Source organism: Chrysemys picta, chromosome 1, assembly GCF_011386835.1.
Source record: "Chrysemys picta bellii isolate R12L10 chromosome 1, ASM1138683v2, whole genome shotgun sequence".
Lineage (NCBI taxonomy): Eukaryota > Metazoa > Chordata > Testudines > Emydidae > Chrysemys > Chrysemys picta.
In genome coordinates, this window is record NC_088791.1 from 197,527,351 (window position 1) to 197,548,670 (window position 21,320).

The 21,320-nt window shown below is 41.2% G+C and overlaps 1 protein-coding gene across 2 annotated transcripts in view; it reads right to left on the reverse strand.

The window, feature by feature from the left end:
- The window catches only part of RIPK4 (receptor interacting serine/threonine kinase 4), a 47,976-nt gene continuing 26,656 nt past the window's right edge, over positions 1 to 21,320 (reverse strand). For both annotated transcript variants that reach the window (XM_065577660.1, XM_005304463.4), the window contains exons 2-8: positions 18,815 to 19,106; positions 11,015 to 11,163; positions 8,030 to 8,079; positions 5,702 to 5,860; positions 4,296 to 4,402; positions 3,188 to 3,446; positions 1 to 2,414 (exon numbers count right to left, since the gene is read on the reverse strand). In XM_065577660.1, coding sequence (XP_065433732.1) covers positions 1,237 to 2,414; positions 3,188 to 3,446; positions 4,296 to 4,402; positions 5,702 to 5,860; positions 8,030 to 8,079; positions 11,015 to 11,163; positions 18,815 to 19,072 — 2,160 coding nt within the window. In that variant the 5' untranslated portion in view covers positions 19,073 to 19,106 and the 3' untranslated portion in view covers positions 1 to 1,236. The remainder of the gene's footprint in view (positions 2,415 to 3,187; positions 3,447 to 4,295; positions 4,403 to 5,701; positions 5,861 to 8,029; positions 8,080 to 11,014; positions 11,164 to 18,814; positions 19,107 to 21,320) is intronic.

The following is a 21,320-nucleotide window of genomic DNA, read 5'->3' on the forward strand; positions in this document are numbered from 1 at the left end:
TAAAACAATTATATTTATTGATAAACAGATCACATTTTAACTTTGAAAAGCATGAACATTAAGAGGCGTATTAAAACATACCCAGGCCTAAACAGTCTCAATATTTTCTGCTGTAGAAAATGTATACAACTGGTAGAAATACTCTATACACAGTATATTTATATTAGACAATTCACCACACACAGTTCATTCATTTAGGACACATAGCGTGCCACTGTACATGTGGTTCTATTATATACCTAATCTAAACAAACTGCTTGTGAAGAGTTCTATAATGTTATTAGAATATAACATTTAACTACAGTTTATCATGAATTTCAGCCAAAAAACCCTAAAACCTTAGTTGCTTCTAGTTTCACATTAAACACACTAACAGATCCTTATTTCACAACTGACCAGTAAAATATAAAATTATATTTTGTTACTAATCTTACACTATATACAGGTTACTATATTGTATATCAAAAGTGAACTTCTGTGCTTCACTCCACCAGCCAGTCTGATAATTCTTCTACCATATGCATTGACTGAAGTAAACAGAAATGTGTGGCTTTATAATCAACAACTCTATATTACAATGAAAGAAGTGGATCACTTTTATATATTCCATTTTGTACCTTCTGAAAATGAAATGACACTTAGCCACATGGTCCAGGTTGAAACAGGTCTATCCTAAAACACATTTTAAATAAAAATAGCTTGCGTCTTTCCAACAATGCTCATTTCAAATTGATTTGTGAACTGTCAATGCCTCCATGGTAACAAGTTATATTAAAAACACACACAAAGGATGGATTATGTAATAATCCAGTCATCTGAAATAACATGCTTCTCCCACCATGTGTCTGAAGAAATCAGAAGGCAGGATGATAATACTTAAATGCGGGTCTGGCACATTGAAAAATTAAGGCACTATTTAAACCCCATCTAATTAACCCTCACAACATCCCTGTGAGGTTAGTTATACAAGTATTTTCATCTCCACTAAGGAAACAAAATGCCTTGCCCAGGACCACACAAATGACAGACCTAGAATCAGTACTCAGGAGTTCCTGGCTCTTGGTCCTACACTCAGTTCATTAGGCCATGCTACCTCTCTAAAATGCAGCTTCTGATTGGCTAGAATTCAGACTTCTCTGCAGACTTAATAGAAAAGCAGGTCACTGCGCAATTCCAGGAGAACTCCCAAAGAGAGTCAAGCTCCAGTAAAGATCTCAAGATTCAGAATTTGTTCATCTAAGTCTCACCTAGCAGCATGACTACAGAGCTATTCCCACTTTGCTTAGCCAGCTGCAGTGGAGTCTGAAACTTGAGGCTTTGCAAGTCATCCAGGGCCCCATGTTGTAATAGAATCTCAACTGTTTTTGCATGCCCGCCTCTTGCTGCCAGATGAAGAGCTGTCAGCCCTTCCTCATCAGAATCATTCACATTTTCCGAATTGACGAGTTGCTCGACTACTTCGGCATGTCCATTTTCAGCAGCAAGGTGGAGCGCTGTCCTGTTCAAAGGGCCCCTAGCCAAAGCATTAGCCATTTCATCTAGCAACAGTTTGGTAGTTGCTAGATGTCCATTGCGAGAGGCTAAATGAAGTGCGGTGCATCCCTCCGCTGTTGCTACCTCTATTTCTGCGCCACGATTGAGAAGCAGCCTCGAAGTGCTGGTATGGCCAGTTTCAGCAGCTACGTGGAGAGCCGTTTGCAGAAGCACGTTCCGTACGTTGACATCGGACTGTAGTTCTATAAGAATGCGGGCAACTCTGTAATGCCCTCTTTGTGCTGCCAGGTGCAGTGGGGTCCTTCCATCCACTGTCTGTGCATTCACATTCACGCCTGGCTGTTTGGCCAGAAGCTTTACAATGGAGAGATGACCTTGCCAGGCAGCATAGTGCAGTGGCACCCAGCCATCCTTGCCTTTGATATCCACATTGACACCTCTTCTCAACAGTATCCGCACTATGTGCTCTTGTCCATGCTGGCAGGCTATGTGTATGGGAGCTCTTCCTTCAAAATCCACTTCATTCAGTGATGCATTTTTATCAAGCAGCAGTCGGGTACTGAACTCATCCCCATTCTGTGCAGCAAAGTGAAGAGCAGTCCACTGATCCTCATCTTTGGCATTCACGTTGATTTTCCGTGCCAGAATAAGCTCCACAATGCTTTTCATTTTCTTCTCTATGGCCACATGGAGAGGAGTGGACCCTTTCTTGTTGGTCAGGTTGGGGTTGGCATTATACAGAAGAAGCCACTTGACACATTCTTCTTGACCCGCTTCAACAGCCAAGTGTAAAAGGCTGGAGCTTCCATCTAAGACAAGATCAACATCCTGGGGCTGGAGAATCTTCATCAATTTGCTCGTGTCTCCAGATATAATTGCCTCGGCCAGTTTTCTCTTCTGAATATCTGTTGTGCCAATATCTGGGTGGGGAAAGAGCATCAAAATTCTATTACAACCAAGAATTTTATTTTCATGACTGAAATAGGCTAACAATGAATAAAGTCATTACCTTTCCTTGCCTAGGAATTAAGCTACAGTTTAATCCACACCTCCTTGCAGTATAGTTAGGACAGTTTTAAAATCAGATTTGGAATGTGTGCTAACTCTTTTCTTGTCTTCTCTCATGAAAGTAGGCAGGAGAGCATGGTGGGGTGGGAAAGACATTCCGCAGGTGATCTGTCCTCACCCCTGCAATTATCTCAGTTTAATCCAGGACTAAAATAGAGTCTTTAGGAGCACTAGCTTGGAAGTGGAAAAATCTATTATAGTTCTCATCATGTTTGTATTGAACCAACTGCGTGACGCTAAGCACAGATATTCAAAAAAGGAGCCCAATTATAGGCACCTGAAGTCTGTATTTAGGCAACTAAACAAGTTACTTGATTTTCCATAGTAAAATAAGTGACTAGACATCTCCCACTAAGCCCATATTTAGGCACCCTGGAGCTTAAATTTAGGCACCCATTTTTGAAGACGAAGAAGAAGAAAAAAATATATATATCTTTGCCCTAGTTTCAAATCATATAATGCTTTCCCATTTCAGTCTGAAGGTTTATCCAGCATTTAGGTGAACAAATAGTGCTAAGAGCAAAACGGTCAATGCTCTGATTTATGGAACAGTTTATAAAATCCCCCTCTCTCACTCCCCACCTTGTCTCCCATGGCTCATTTCAGTAAAATCACCAACACTTACCACTTCCAGAGTTCTCTCTCTCAAAGGACAGCGACAGGGAACCTCTAGAGGAAAAGGCTGAATCCACAGACGAAACCCCTGAAAGCCTCTTGTCACTGGAAACAAGTTTGGACTCAGAAGAGCTACGACTGAGTTCTTCAGGGCCTTCCATCGTCTGCGAGATCCCTGAATCCAGCTGGGACAACAACTCAGAGAGGCTATAATCCTTAGCAGATACTGGAGTGGACTCACGTTTTGGCTGGGATAACACAGGCATTCCCTTCAAAAGAAAGGAAAACACATGTTTTAAAAGTGTCTGAATTTCACTCGGCAGTGAGGAAAATTAACAGCATGAAATCAAAACGTGTTCATTTGCAGGTATCTTTAAATGCTGTTAAAGACAAACAAAATGAAAAGGTGTCTGGAAGACTTCAGTACTAGGAAAAAATGGCAGGGTTTATCAGTATTATACTTTCAGGGAATCCCCAAATCCAGCTGTTCCTCCACAGCATTTTGAAGATCAAACCTTTCTCCTGTCCAGATTGAGAGTGTGTTAACTATCAGGCCCTCACCTCCTCTCTGGCTTTCCTCACACTGTCTTTTCTGGGGTTTTTTTTTTTGCCCAATCTGCCCTTGTTATTCACCACTGACTCCCTCACCCCCCACCCTCCAAAAAAAATAATAATAATAATAATAATTTCTTAGCCTTCACTGCCCTGCATAATACTGCTCTCCCAACCACACCCACCTTGTTTCTTATCACATCACTCCCACTGTTTCACTAATGGTCCCAACCTCACTCTCCTTGTTATCCTTTTCTGCCACAGCAGTTTTTGTGCTTCCTTACAAGTCCACCCCAATGCCTAGGAGGTCCTTTCCGATCTACAAGTCTGCTATTCCTGTTCGCATTCAAATCCCTCATCAAGATCCACTTGTACCATAATGCCTACACAAAGTTGCCCAACTAAACCACTAGTGGAGGGATACTGGGAGTATTACAATGGTACTATAGGGGGTTTAGGTCAGGGCAGCGTTTGATTCTTGTACATTTCACTTCTGGCAACAATTTAAGATTTGTTTAGAGTGCATTTCATATTAACTTTGCATTAAATATGAGAAGAAGAACTACCTCTGAATGTGGTTCCGGACATCTTTTGGTGGTCAGGTCCTGAGCTATCATTTCCTTTGTTTCATCTTCTGGTTTTTCACAGAGGTCCTCGGTTTCTGAGGTGATTTCTTTGAAAGAGGCAAGAAAGATTTAATAGCCTAACCAGCAGTTATTTGTCTGAGAGGCATTTAATGCTAGTGAAAGATGCTTGGGTCAACAGTACTGGAGATTTACTCCCCTCTTCCCCCCCCCCTCCCCGCTTTATCCCACAGCACACACATCGAGGGCAGCAATGTAAGTTTTCCCCCACACTGCCCACTATCAGTGTGCTATTTTCACCTTATCTCTAGACATGAGCACGTATCTCAGTCTTCCTGGATACTGAATTATGCCTTTATTGAAATGCCAATGGCCAACTAGCCACTAAAAACTGAACAGAGCCTAACAGCAACTCATTGCACATAAGCTAATGATCAGCTGTGAGATGGTAACAAATCTGTCAGTACCCGCCTGGCCCAGATTCAGACATGTGACTGAGATGCAGAAGTCTCCTCATCCTCAGGGCTGGTCTACATTTGAAATGCTATAGTAGCAAAGCTGCAACACGTCACTATAAACACTACCTATGCCAACAAGAGGGGTTATCCCATTAGCATAGGTAAATCCACCTCCATGAGAGTTGGTAGCTAGGTCAACAGAATAACTCTTCCATCGACCTAGCTCTGTCTACACCGGGTGTTAGGTCGGCTTAACTACATTGCTCAGGGGATGTGGATTTTTCACACCCCTGAGCATTGTAACTGGGTCGACCTAACTTTTAAGGTGTAGACCAGGCCTCAGTCATCATCCAGTCCTGTACTTCATCTGGAGTGGGGGCGGAAGGGGGGCAAATCACACTTTAGCAATTAGCATTAAAAACATCTGTAGAGGATTATTGCATTCTCTTAGGTGTTTACAGTTGGAGCACTTGTGTTTGGTTTTGGTTATGCTGAAGGCTTTTTTTTAATTTTAATTAAATTGCCAGAAACATGTGTCAGTTGTAGAAAGACCAAGCCCATTCATTGGTTTATAACATTAGGCATCATGGCCCAGGGCATCCAATGCTCTCCTCCACCACACCAAATTCAAATCTTGGCTAGGATATGTGCTTTAGGAAGTCAACCTACGCACACCCTCCCCAGGCAATGGCTACAGGGATTACCCAGTCCAGTACATGTCTTACTTCTAGGACGTTTACACAATATTTCTTCATGGCCAGACTTGTCTTCATATAATCCCTTCCCCAAGTGAATAAGCTTCTTCTAGCCTTGTCTTCACTACACAATATGCTCAATGCATTGTGTTACCATCAGTTTATATAGGATTTAGTCTTCAACACTTAAATGATTCACAGGAGAGATGGGTAGCTGCATTATCAGGAAAGGTACCTTGAAATGTTGGCCGTTTGCTAGGATCATCTTGCCAGCACTTTTGCATCAGTTTGATCAAGTTATTACACGAGCGAGGTCTGGATTTGGATATGGCAGGTAGCTCTGGGCGGTGGCCTTTAACCACTTTCACCATAATATGCAAAATGTTGTTTTCCTCTGCAAAGTAAGGGCACACAAATAGAAACAGTTTAGCAAAATGATGAGATTCTTTTCCTTGAACCGTTATATGAAAGTTCAATTGCTTCAGATGAAACTTGGGTTCTCTGCATTTTTTCCAGGGTTGGGAATATATATATTTTCTATTATGGTATAAAAACAGGTTTTAAATTCAAATGTCACTAATTGCTAGAGAATAAGTTGAAATACCCAACCATATTTGCTTTCAAAACAGATGGTGATACTGATGTCACTGACGACAGTGCTATGTTTCTATCACCTATGTCAGGTCACTTTACAAAACCACAGGTTGGAGAGAAATATACTGGTCTGTGTTACTGTACAGTATTTTGCACTTGTCTATCTATCTGCAGTAATAAAAGAGGAAGGGACTTGTTCTCTTATTCGTGTGCCTCATTATAAGCTAACAGTACCATACAGCAATTCAACCTCCAGACATACTGTATATAACAGTTGGTGAATCTACCATGGTCTCCATGCTAACGTGCATGATCATGTAATTCAAGTGATGAAAGCTTGCACTTTTAGGTTCTATTGTATGTTAAAGTTAAGCAAATAGGGACAGAGAAGGGGCAGGAACAAACAAGATCTTGTTCTCCAGAAAATGGACAGTAGGGTGGAGAGGGTAACCTGCCCAAACAAGTTTGTTATAGATTTAAGAAGCTAACTAAAAGGGTAAGATAGCATAGTTTGCATTTCAGTACATTATGGGGAGGTAATACTTAAAAAAAAAAAAAAAAAAAAAAAAAAACACATAACACTTATAAAAATTGATCTACATCAGGACTTGAACAAACTCTTCCTCGGGGCCCTTCGGGTTTATAGTTAGTCTCTGAAGACAACATTTCTTGCAGGATGGATACATATCAATTTTTTTTATTTAAAATTATATATTTTTTTTAAATAAATAAACCTGCTTAAAAGTAAAGTTAAATGTAACACTAGTTATCTTAAGGTCCAAAATTATAATCTCTTAACACATTTAAATAAATAAATAAGCAAGCTGAATCCATGAGCCTCTATCAAAAACTCTGAATTAAAGGTGGCTTTCCTACATAAAGAAAAAATTAGAGGAAAAACATTACTTTTGAGGTCAAGCTTTACAAATATGGCATAACAGCTCAACCTGTATAATTTAGGAGATGTCTCATTTTTCAGGAGACTTAGGCAAGTAGGAATTTGTGTGCCACTCATTTTCACTTAGGCACATGTGAAAATTTTCCCCAGGCTGATGTGAAATAATCCATTTAATTTATTGACTACAGTCAATCCCTCTGTTTAATTAGTCAAATAGTTATAAATGTGAAATATATTTTGATGAGAAGTTTATATATTCAACACATTTAAGGTTGTTTTAAATAAAAATAAATTGTATATGCTGTGTGTGTGTGTGTGTGTGTGTGTGTGTGTGTGTGTGTGTGTGTAATTTCCAGTTACCATCCTAATGCAGCTTGACAAAGTCATGAGCAAAAAATTAATTATCTAGTAAATAAGCAATATATCATTCACCATTTTCTAATGTACTTGGAAAATATTAGGCTAAATAATTGCTTACATGAATATATATCGTTATAGTGTTCCCTCTTGGGTAGCACAGATGTACAAAATCTAGCGTAAAGGCTCTATTTAGTTGTAAATAAACATGTTTTAATGGTTATATCAACCAATGAAAATGCATCTTTCTTCAGTTATTTTCTAAAGTACAGATGGAAAAGTTTATTAATTTTTTTTTAATCACAGATTTTAAAATCAATCCACCCTGATTTCTTGACAATTGCCTTCCATGAACTACCAATAGCAAAGCCAAGGATCTGTTTAGCATTCACTGGACCACATGCTACTCTAGAACTGTATGCAAACTCCTTTTGGATCACAGATTGAGGGCAGTGTTACAGGTTACACTTTCAGAATATAAAGGGGAAGTTGAACTTTTTTCTTTTTTATATATAATCATACTTGAAATATGTGAGCTCAGAACATTAGTTAGGGACCAGCACATTGATATGCTGTAGAAATGGAGGTTGGTAAGGTCAAGACACCAGACAAGACATCTCAATTTGGGATATGCACACAGAGGAAGCAAAGAATCCTGTTTCTATTATGTACATCCAAAATACGAAGCTCATGAACAAAGTAGCATTGGCTTACCTGCAAACGGCTTTTTCTGTGTGAGGACTCCCCAAATGACTATAGAAAAACTGTAAAATAGATATTATGTCTGTTAATCCTAGGGAATGCTAGTGTATAGACAGGGCAAAAAAGCCACCCGCCGCCGCCACCTCTCCCCCCCCCCCCCAGTGCGGCAGAGCAGGGCAGCGAGCCCGGCCGGGGCTCTCCACTCTCCCCGGCGGCCGGAGCGCCGCGGGGAGGGCGGCGAGCCCAGTCGTGGCCCCACTCTCGGGCCGGAGCGCCCCGCCGCGCCGCCCCCCTCCAGGTGCCGCTCCAAGCACATGCTTGGTGGGCTAGTGCCTGGAGCCGGCCCTGTGTATAGATGACCCCATGTGATTAGGTGTATTTATGGGCTGGGCTAAGAACCATGCCTGAATGGCAGTTAAAATGAAATTATGGATCTTATGGCGAGGACTAACTAACAGTGTCCAGGCTTTAGTGAGTGACCGGAGAGAGTAAGAATCATGGTTACATTCGCTACTAGTTTACACCAAGTCACCACATATGCCAAAACCAAGGAAATCTGAATGAAGTCGGGAATTTCTAAGAAAGTTGCTAAGTAAACTTGGACTCAAACTGAAGCAATCCCAGTTTGTCTTCCATTCGCTTAGAACATGCATTATTTTATTAGAAAAACAAAATAAAAGTATGGGTAATAAGCAGGAAGAACTGGAAGTGCTAATAAATAAATACAACTATGACATTGTTGGCATCACTGAAACTTGGTGGGATAATACACATGATTGGAATGTTGGTGTGGATGAGTACAGCTTGCTCAGGAAGGATAGACAGGAGAAAAAGGGAGAAGGTGTTGCCTTATATATTAAAAATGTACACACTTGGACTGAGGTGGAGATGGACATAGGAGATGGAAGTGTTGAGAGTCTCTGGGTTAGGCTAAAAGGGGTAAAAAACAAGGGTGATGTCATGCTAGGAGTCTACTACAGGCCACCTAACCAGGTGGAAGAGGTGGATGAGGCTTTTTTTAAACAACTAACAAAATCATCCAAAGCCCAAGATTTGGTAGTGATGAGGGACTTCAACTATCCAAATATAATGTTGGGAAAATAACACAGCGGGGCACAGACTATCCAACAAATTCTTGGACTGCATTGCAGACAACTTTTTATTTCAGAAGGTTGAAAAAGCTGAGGGAAGCTTTTCTAGACTTGATTTTAACAAATAGGGAGGAACTCGTTGAGAATTTGAAAGTAGAAGGCAGCTTGGGTGAAAGTGATCATAAAATCATAGAGTTTGCAATTCTAAGGAAGGGTAGAAGGGAGAACAGCAAAATAGAGATAATGGATTTCAGAAAGGTGGATTTTGGTAAGCTCAGAGAGCTGATAGGTAAGGTCCCATGGGAATCAAGACTGAGGAGAAAAACAACTGAGGTGAGTTGGCAGTTTTTCCAAAGGGACACAATTAAGGGCCCAAAAGCAAGCTATTCCACTGGTTAGGAAAAATAGAAAATGTGGCAAAAGACCACCTTGGCTTAACCATGAGATCTTGCATGATCTACAAAATAATGAGTCATAAAAAATGGAAACTAGGACAGATTACAAAGGATGAATATAGGCAAACACAGGAATGCAGGGGCAAGATTAGAAAGGCAAAAAATGAGCTCAAACTAGCTACGGGAATAAAGGGAAACAAGACGACTTATTATCAATACATTAGAAGCAAGAGGAAGACCAAGGACAGGGTAGGCCCACTGCTCAGTGAAGAGGGAGAAACAGTAACAGGAAACTTGGAAATAGCAGAGATGCTTAATGACTTATTTGTTTCGGTCTTCACCGAGAAGTCTGAAGGGATGCCTAACATAGTGAATGCTAACGGGAAGGGGGTAGGTTTGGCAGATAAAATAAAAAAACAACAAGTTAAAAATCACTTAGAAAAGTTAGATGCCTGCAAGTCAGCAGGGCCCGATGAAATGCATCCTAGAATACTCAAGGAGCTAATAGAGGAGGTATCTGAGCCTCTAGCTATTATCTTTGGAAAATCATAGGAGACAGGAGAGATTCCAGAAGCCTGGAAAAGGGCAAATATAGTGCCCATCTATAAAAAGGGAAATAAAAACAACCCAGGAAACTACAGACCAGTTAGTTTAACTTCTGTGCCAGGGAAGATAATGGAGCAAGTAATTCAGGAAATCATCTGCAAACACTTGGAAGGGGGTAAGGTGATAGGGAACAGTCAGCATGGATTTGTAAAGAACAAATCTTGTCAAACCAATCCGATAGCTTTCTTTGATAGAATAACGAGCCTTGTAGATAAGGGAGAAGCTGTGGATGTGGTATACCTAGACTTTAGTAAGGCATTTGATACGGTCTCGCATGATATTCTTATCGATAAACTAGGCAAATACAATTTAGATGGGGCTACTATAAGGTGGGTGCATAACTGGCAGGATAACCTTACTCAGAGTTGTTATTAATGGTTCCCAATCCTGCTGGAAAGGTCCAATAAGTGGGGTCCCGCAGGGGTCTGTTTTGGGACTGACTCTGTTCAATATCTTCATTAACAACTTAGATATTGGCATAGAAAGTATGCTTATTAAGTCTGCAGATGATACCAAACTGGGAGGGATTGCAGCTGCTTTGGAGGACACGGTCATAATTCAAAATGATCTGGACAAATTGGAGAAATGGTCTGAGATAAACAAGATGAAGTTTAACAAAACAAGTGCAAAGTGCTCCACTTAGGAAGGAACAATTAGTCACCAAGGCCTCAATCCTGCAAAGACTTCAGTGGGTCTACTCTTCCTCTTAAAGTGAAGCATATACGTCTTTACAGGATCAGGGCCTAATCTGGAATTTTTATTTATTTTTTAAATTGTGCTTTGATTTTAGAGAGACTTCCAGAACTTGAGAGAAACAAGTCTCATTATTACAATTACAATGTTGTATCATTTAACCAAGGGTTTTTGATAGCTCTACTGATACCTACTGAGACGTATGCACTGACCTGTACACATCATGTTTAGTGTCAAAGTATCTGTTCTTCTCTTTTATACGTTCTGGAGGCAGATATGCAATAGTACCACACAGACCATCTATGCTGAGATCATGGGAATGTGAAAGTCCATTGCACTTTGCTAATCCAAAATCAGAAATCTGCAAAAGTAGGAAAGAAAAAGAGAAAAAAACCCATAAAACAATTAAACTTCAGATGATTTCACCTAAACTTTTCTTGAACAAGTTATAATCCTACATTACAGTGAATTGTCATGTGGAAATATCAAGCTAATAAATTCTGAAAATACTAAGATATGGTAGGCTTGCTTTTTTATTGGCTTAACAAGAAATAATTAAAAAGATTTCTATGAAGAATAAAAGATTATTAGCCCATAAACTAAAGAGAGACACTTTTCTTTTTCCAGTTAGCCCATTACAAACGTTTGCACTTATATTACCTCAGGAGGGCAACTTCACATGATTCAGACTGTGAAAGTTTGGCTAATGTAGTCCACAAATGAATACAACCACCACTCTTTCCCCTTCCAAGCAACATCAAGCTAGAAAAAGTTTGATCATGTATGTTTCAGAGAAACTTTATAGCTTGCTCAAAGCCCAGGAAAAAAAAAAAAAAAAAAAAAAAAATCACAAAAGCTATTTAGAGAATGGTTATCAGGATCATCTATGTATAGTGATTATGTCTACGTAGACTAACAAGTGGCATGTGCAGAGGAAGACAATGTAAAAAAGCAGTAGGGATTTTTCTGGCAAGCAACACAGATAGCAAGTTGGAGTGAAGCAGTGGAGCCAGCTGAAGAGAGAAGAACAAGTGACAGCAAGTTATTTTTAAAAGGAAACACCTCCAATGTAATCTGAAGGATCAAACAAATATGCATTAATTTGTCCTCCAAGGTACATCTCAGTCATAAATCAAACAACTAGATAAAGAATTTTCTCTTGTGTTGCTACTTGATATTTTCCCAGCTATTTTAGGGAAGATTCTAGAATATAGGTGAGAATTTCAAAAGGAGATTAAGTGATTTAGGAGCACAAATCCCACTGATTTTCAATGGAACTTGGGCTCCTAAGAAACTCCCCCCCCCCCCCTTCAAAGCATAAAACTCACCACTGTACATAACAGGGTTCAAATGTCCCCTTTTGTGTAACAATGCACAGATCTTCCAGTAACTCATTCACATAACATTTTTCTTCTTTATAGCATCCCCCTTGAGAAAATTCTATACGTTTGTATCACCTATTGATTCAAGGCAATGTTAAAAATTAAAATAAGTTTGTGGGAGATTCTGACTTACACTTTGGGAACTCCATCCCCCATCCCATACACATTATAACCAGTTTTATGGTGTTAGAACTCAGATACTTCAGTCTCAAAGAACATTTGATCTCCCTGTTAATTTTCAACAAATTTCAAAACATTCCCCTACCATAAGGGCTAAGAAAAACTCCCCTCTGGGAGCAAGGAATCAGACAGACATTCTTACTCCAGAAGTGTCTGGAAGGGTAATTTCTAATATTCATAATGGTGTAGTAATGGACAAGTATGATCCCAACCCACTTAGAGAGCCAATACAAACAGTGGAATCAAGATTGGCATGAAGATGCAGAGCAGGAGGAATAGGGAAGAGATACCCCCAGACAGGCAAATGCTCAAAATCATGTTGAGTTTCAGAGGGGCTGAAAACCTGCAGCTCCTATTAACTGCAACAGGAGTTCTGGGTGCTCAGTGCTTCTGAAAAATACAGCCCTAAAATGTCTGTTTAATCAGCGATCTGACTATGCAAGTCTGAACAGATCCAACTTGGAAGAGTCCTGGTACCTGTATTATATGACTAACACAGTGCAAGGTAGTGGATTGTGCACTTCCCATAAGATTTACAGGGCATTGAGTGTTTGCTCATAATGGAAGTAATATACCACCCTAAGATAAACAATGTAAAAATTTAGTGTTCAGTTGAAGTGAAAAGTGAAATATAAAATTGCACATATGTAAAAAGTTCCTAAGTTCAGAACAGCTCCTTGCTCACCTTTTCTTTATAGATCCAAGTCAGCAATTCCCAGAACTACAATATAGATTAGATTAAAGGTCTTAGAACCAACAAAGGTAAGGAAACAAAAGTAACATTGGAACTGTACAGCGCATCTCTGTAGGTCTGTTGGGTTTTTGGTTTGGAAACATATTAGCATGAATGTACAAAAGGACAACACAGAGTCAAATGTATATAGATAAAAGGAAAATCCAACAGCAAATTTCCACCTTGAATGTGCTAACATACTGCAAAGGGCACTGGAAATTAAAGTACTGTACCTGAGGGCTGCAACACCCAAGTTAAACAGGCATTTTCTGGAGGGAGCTTTTGTGGGATTAAATTAGGTCCTCTGAAGTAAGTTTTCAAAAGTGTGTGGTATTTAGTCACACAGCTTTTATTAACACCAGTAAGCAGCATATGGCAGGTGGAAAATGTAACCATTTAATGTAGGTTTTCCCCTTTAATTAGCTTGTTAGAGTTGTCCCCCAAACACACCTATTAAGTTATGCAAAATGACAACGTTAAATGTAGTGATTCAGAGTTTGGCATGTGAGTGTGTTCTTGGAATGGATATCTTCTCTAACTAGCAAATACACACAACTACAGGCAACTGGAAACTCCCAAAAGGCATTTGTGGGTGACATCATCGTTAGAGGAAACCTTAACCTTAATTCCTTAGAATAGTAATTTACTTTCATATGGAGCCTTTCATTTCAATGTGATTCATGAGCTTACATAATAAAAGCAGTTAAAAATTGCTGCCACTTCTGGGGTGGAGGACAGCGTTCTATACAGCATGTGTACTGAGATGAGGAGACATTGAGAAACATTTTCCTGCTCCCACAGGATCTTTAATATTCAGAGCATTTAAAGAGCCTCTTCCTTTGAATTTCATACGGTCAATGATGAGGAAAGAGTAGCTAAAGTATTTATACATGTGTTTCTGTACATCTATCAGAATAGCATTTGGTACTGAACTTGAGGATATCAAATCATTTCTCTCCCAGGGGTTTCAGTTTGTTCATGGAGCTTGGCCGCAGCATTTTTGGCTTGTTAAGCTCACACATTTCTATTCTGATCATCAGTATAATGTGCTCAGAATAACTTTCTGAATACTGGTCTGGTCAAACAGGATTTCAAAAGCTACTTTTAATGACCATTCTGGAGAAACTGATTCTCAAAGAGACGTAGTACATGGGCATACCTGGTATTACCCATTATATTTGCAGATCATTATCCATAATGCCCTCTGAGCTGTCAGCTGTTTCATAACAGTGCTGGGGTCTGAATTCTGGGAATTAAACAGCGAGTTTAAATTGGGATTTTTGCACACAATATTCTGTATGTTATACAAGCCAGAACTGTGGAAGGCACTTGGTGCTTTTAGCCTGTAATCTCATGTGTGTTATTTTTCTGTGAATAAAACCAAAGCATTTAGTCATCAACTGGGGTTCATTGCATCACACTCAGTGACAGAGTTCATAAACAGGTTAGGTAATATAAAACAAGATTAGGTAATATAAAACAAGATTAAATATTAATCTCTGTCGGCGTGCCTGGTGTTTATTTCATTGGCAGATATGAACAGACACCTGGAGAGCTACAAAGATGCTATGGTTTTGACGACTTTTGGAAACAGACGGGTGTTTAAGCTTGCATTGAATGGGTGCAGCGAACTGTGTGTTTTAGCTTCAAAAAATGGAACTTTAGTTTTTAGCATTTCTTGATAACTCTCTCACATGATGGAGTGAAAGCAAATTGCTACATTAACTAATGCAAGCTGTATGGATAGATGGTATTTAACTTTTGTTTGTCTCCATTTCCCTGAACGGTCCCCAATTTATTTAAAGCCTTTGCTAGTAGAAATATTTCTTAATTGTAGGACTCTGACTAATTTAAAAAGAATCCCAGTTTCTGATAGGCCATCCTTTAAACAATACCCTGAAATGTTAAAAATATATATTTTTTTCCCCCCAAAGGGTTTTTCTGTTCCTCAGTGAATATTTAGAACGAGCTTTTCAGCAAAGGAGAAGCTGACAAACACACACTACTAACAAAGTAAACTGCAGAACAGAAAAAGCTAGTCTAACTTTTCAGTTTGAGTAATTTTGAACGTTACTTGTACTACAGTAAGTACTAAGGACATTGCCAGACAGAAATACATCTTTCAACTTGACTGTGCCCCTTTAAAGTTCACATTCACTTCTTTAATAAAACAAAATTAGCAAGTGACAGGAAAGTGGTAGATGCAATAACATTTAAATGTTTCACAAAGTCTCACTCCTAACATTTGTTTAGATAGGAACACTAATGATACAGAGGAAGTGTGTGTGTGTGTGGGGGGGGGCATTAAGATGGGGTCTAGCTAAATAATTGTCCTTAGATCTGATCTTATTAGATATCTGGAAGGAGGAATGAAGAGTAGACCAAAGGATCCTGTGGATTGTGTTGCGAGAAGTTGTAAATACCAGCCAGGGTAGAAAACAAAAAAACAAAAACAAAACAAACAAACAACAGAAGACTCTAGAGAGATCAGGAACTGAAGCAGAAAGCAGCAAAATGAAGTTAGCCGGGAGAAGAAAAAAGAAATGACTAGTACATCCAGGGAAAGTGATCTGAAACTGATATTTAATGGGAGGAGAACCTGGAAAGCGGTAATGCTGAAAAAGACCTACGAGCAGTAGCTGCGAGAAAGTTAAGAGTAGGTACTGCAGCACAAGAGGCCAATGCACTTTATGGACGAACATGAAGAGGCATCAGATCTACTCGAATGGCTCTTTATGGCAGCATCTGAGATATTGCATTTGTTCCTGGGCACCCAATTACTAGACATACTGGAAAATCACAGGGAAAGCAGAGAAGAGTTATTTCAAACCGTCCAAATCATAAGATTATCAAGAAAGATTGCCAGAGCCAATTTTGTCTAGCTTGGCTAAGTGAAAAGTGGAGACAAAGACTACAGTCTATATTTGAAGGGGGCAAACACTAAGAAGAGAGAGGAATTACTTAGATTGGTACAAGTGGGAACAACAAGGAGTAATGGGTCAGAATTAAGACAGTGAAAATACAGGCTGAATATCAGGAAAAGATCCTTGATAGTGAAGCTTATTAATATGTGGAATCATCTTCCCAATGGAAGTATTGGAAAGACCCATTGCTTGGAACTGAACAAGACACTAGAAAAAGTAGTATAGGAAACCAGTCCTGCATGAGCAGAGAACTGGACTAGATCATCTACTGGGTCTTTTCCATCTCTAACTGTAGGATACTTGTAAATAGCTGCATGAACTACAAAAAATGCTTAGCAAAGCTTTACCATAAATAGATCATTTAAAGAAGACAAGACAAGACATCACCAAGACATCTTTGAAATAGATTTCTTATATTCATTTGTTTCCGGCTGTGGTTTACACCACCCTGTTAATTATGCCTCAATAATAAAACTAAACAAAAATACTATGCAACACCCCAGAGACAACTTTATTGTACAAAGGCATCCACTTGATGACTAATGCAATAGGGCTGCACAGAAGTTAATATCATCCCCGCATGGAATTTTTAAAATAAATATTGTGCTTGTAAAAAGACGGGTGTGGTTTTTATTTTAGAAAGTGGAAGGACATACAGGAGCATTTCCTATTTACTGCATTTGGGAGCTGTTTTGTTTGTTTCCTGGCTTAAGGACACATACTTTGTAAAGAACCTTTTCCCCCAGAACACGAATCTACTCTTCTTTTGCAGCCTGCAACTGTTTGTTCACTCAGGGCAGGCTACACTTGCACATGCAGAGCGCTGTGAATTAAACCAGTCCTCGGAGAGCACAGTAGGGAAAATGCTGCAGTGTGTTCACACTGTCAGCTGCAAGCACACTAGCTTGGCCACATTTGCGGCACTTGCAGTGGCACGGGGAGCAGTGCATTATGGGCAGCTATCTCAGAGCACCTCTTCCCATTCTTTGGAGTCTTTCGGCCAGTGATAACAAGGACGGCTGAGATCTCAAGGTTGCATCTCTAAAGCCAAAATGCAACACTTAACAGAGGCAACATTGTTCACACCAGACAGAGCAATGATTCGCCCATACTTAAAGACAAGCACAGTCTACACAATAGCAGAATTTGCCCATCCCAAAGCGAGCGCACATAACCCATGGGAGCCCCAAAATGGTGAATAAGCACAGGGGCAAGAGGGACTGATTGTTTCATGGCCATACTGTCCTCTGGGTTTCTGTGCCTTAGGGAAAGCTAACAGCTGCAGGGGGGCCCCCTATACTGACCACTGTCCCCACATTTTCCACAGGAGTTCGTCCTGGACGATATCTCGCTGCTGAGGGTGACCTGGGAAGCAAGGGAGGGTCTTCTACTGCAATGCGGCTTCCGCCCTGGCGCATATGCAGCTTGCCTGTGTGCCATGGAACAGCGGCACGGACATGTTAGCCTGACTGATACAAGGAGCACAGTAGCTTTCCCAAGGAACCTGTGCAAGCGCATGCCTAGCTTCTGCATGAGACCTTTGAAGAGATCACTGAGGCCGATTACCGCGATGTGAGAGCACATCAACGCCCTATTCCGCCACACCTAGAACATATACAGAGCTAGCCCAGTGCACCACTCATGTTCGCAGCATATATACAAAGATCTGCTTCAGTCAGGAACAGTAAGGAGCTGTGCATGAGTGTGTCTTTTAAATGACTTTGTAATTATTTATTTACCATTTAAGAGTTGGGTTCATTCCAAGGTAAAGAACTCAAAAGGAGCTGACAGACTAGAACAAGCTGTTTATCCATTTGGGGGAGCAGGTCACCACTTTGATACAAGATACATGTGACCACCAAACAAGGGGCTAAATCCTGCACCCTTGAGGATAAGAGTTTTGCCACTAACTTCAGCAGGGGCAGGATCAGGCCCCAAACTAGAAAACAAGCACTGAGCTCAAATTCCAAACACAAGGAAAGCCCACATTTTTAACAGAGTGGATGACAGGACTAGAAAAATCCACCTCAAATGGTCACGACTTGGCTGATGAGGGGGAAATTAAGCGAAAAAAGAATTTCTTAACACTAAGCCCATGAAAACCTCCAAGTGAACGTTATGATGGGTGTGGCTGGTATGATGGGAGGCTCACTTTTCACAGTATCAACTCCGAGCAAACCAGTTGGGGGGAGGAGGGGAAGAGCAGGAATTCAGTCATTCCTGTGGATTCCAGCCCGAAGCCTGCTAATACTGACTAGACTTGGACGTGCATGGAGAGGCCCCAGATGGAATAGGGCTGCTAAGTGGGTGCTGTGAAAGATCTTGGAACATACACAAATAACTTAGAAATCATCCCTCCAAGGGCCACATCCCTTTTCCCTCCATGTTTACGGTCTTATCCCCCCATCACAGGAGTGAGCTATTTGCTAAAGACCTAAAAGCCAGAGTTTTCTACTAAACTTTGACCCTGCTATTTTTTAACTGATCGAGCCCAAGATCTACTGTAACTGGTCTCTTCTTCAGAGGGAGACCTTAGAGCCTGTACCAAGCCAGTTGTGCAACACTTCAGAATAGGGCGGGGGAAAAGAGAGGATTACTAACTAAACCCAAAAAGCAGGTTTCACATGGTACAAATCAGGCTTAGAAGTATTTATTTAGAACCCTCCGGGCACAGTTTTGCTCTCACATACCTGTACAACTCCCTTTGAAATCAGCAAAAGTCATGCAAAGATACCATTGGGCAGAAGTGAGACCTAAAAGCACACTCAAGTAGGGATACACCCCAGACATTACCTTCACATGGTAATGAGCATCCAGCAGGATGTTGGCAGGCTTGAGGTCCAGATGGAGTAGTGGCGGGGACATGCAGTGCAGGAAGTTCATACCCACAGCTGTCTCGTGGATAATTCGGAAGCGTAGCTCCCATGGCAGCGGTTCTGAGGCCAGTAGCTTTTCCAGTGATCCTGTCTCCATGTATTCCATGACCAAGCCAACAGGTTCTTTACAGATGCCATACACAGGAAGAATGTAACGAAACTTTGCCATTTCCATCTTCTTGGCTTCTTCCAATAGCTCTATACGCTCCCTAGATGAAATAGAACATACCATACAGGGTTCAACCGTCATTCACAAAACAGTCATACACACACACACACAGTTACCTCGTTCTGACAAAGTACCTTCGCGCATTAGCTCACAGCACTGAATAATGCACTTAATAATCCTTACTTGGTTGAGCCTCAGATGATGTCCAGTATCCACAATTAGTGTTAAGTCCATTCGTCCACTGATTACATGCACAGCACTTGCTTTTAACAGAGCACATTTAATGCTTAGATTTACCATAATCATAACTCCCTTGGCTATTAAAATCATTAGCCTTTTGTGAATCATAAGACAAACTCATTTCTAATCGTGATAGGACAGTATTGCTCAGATTGCCTTGCTACACATAAGTAACCAAAGCTATATTAGGTCTGGGGACAAAAGCCTCAAACTAGTTCCTTAGAGAGGGGAGTTTTTCCAATTAGATGACCAAGTCCAGTTTGTTACTACAGTCCTCCAGCTCTAGCTAGCACAGAAAATGTTGACCTTCATTTTAAATTAGCAGGCAAGTATCCAATGTATCCAGACTTGTTGCCACACTGTGTAACACAAGCATTATTCACAAACCATGTGCAGTCTGACCCCCTGAGTTGCTTCTTTTAAAGTAAATGGGAGTTGAGGCCTTCACTACCTCCCAGAACAAGATCCCACACTGCAAGCAACACGGCAGAAGACTTACTGCTGACTTCACAATCTAGTCGTTCATATTTGTTTACCTGAAGTTAAGACCAAATCTGAAAATACACAGGTCCCTGTTCTAAGTTTTATATAAAGGACAGAGAACCAGAAATAGAGAGGATCACCTATTAGGAAGGAATACAACCAAAAATTAACAATAGGACAACATACTGTGCAACTTTGGCTCCTGGGTAACAATAAAACCAGGTTGCTTCTGTTCTCCAAGCAACAAAAAGAGGTATAAAAGTCATGTATCATCAGAAGCTCTTGTTCCATGCAAGCCCTTGCAACATACACAAGATATCCAAGTTGGGAGGACTTTAGCTGCACTAAGGATTCTGGGGGGTTGCGAGCACTAAGGAGTAAAAGTTTGAGTTCAGTAATGTCTAAATGAAACATTTTATGTTCTTAAAACCTTTGTGAAGTATTTTGGAAGATGGGCTAAAAAAACACCCACACACCACACACCAAACATACAAGAATAGATAAAACTTCTGCATTTTGGTTCTTCAGCCTGGTGGATGTGAAGCACTAGTTTCCCCTTAAAGTGCAATGAAAACGTGGACTTAATAAAAACTGTTTAAAAAAAAATTGCACTAAAAACTTGTTAAAATGCAGAAAATTCCTACTGAGGCTCTGTCTACACTGCCACTTTCAGCTAGGGTTACCATATTTAACAAATAAAAAAAGAGGACCCTCCGCCCATTTCCCAACCCCCCCCAGCCCCGCCCCAACTCCGCCCCTTCTCCGCCCCCTCCTCCCTCCCACTCCCAGCCACGCGAAAAGAGCTGCCAGAGCGCTACCGGCTTCAGGGTTTGCCGGGCAGCCCCCAGACCCTGCGCCCCCAGACCCGGCCGGCGCTTCCCCAGCGCAGCTGGAGCCCGGGAGGGGAAGCGCCCAGCCGCGGGTGCAGGGTCTGGAGGCTGCCTGGCAAACCGTGAAGCCGGTAGCGCTCGGGCTTCGGGCAGCCCCTATGCCTCCGGACCCTGCGCCCCCGGCCGGGCACTTCCCCTCCCGGGCTCCGGCGGCGCAGGGTCCGGAGGCATGGGGGCTGCCCAAAGCCCGTAGCGCTCAGCTCTTAAACAGAGCCAAAGAGTCAGGGGAGGAGCAGAGCCGCCGCAGGAGGGGAAGTGCCTGGCCGACATTTTCCCGGACATGTTCGGCTTTTTGGCAATTCCCCCCAGACGGGGGTTTGATTGCCGAAAAGCCGGACATGTCCGGGAAAAACTGGATGTATGGTAACCCTATCTTCAGCACTAAAACTTTAGTGGGGGGGGGAAAAACCACCACCCAACTCCTGAGCGATAGAAGTTTTAGCACTGAAAAGCGCCATTAGAGACAGCACTTTATTGCCAGGAGCCGCTTTCCAGGCGATAAAGCTACCACACGGGGTGGTTATTTTATCATCGCTGGGAGAGCTCTCCCCTAGCGATAAAGCATGAGTACACTGCCCATGTCAGAGCGCAGCCACGCTGTAACATGGGCAGTTTAGACATCACACAAGAATTAGGGTGTT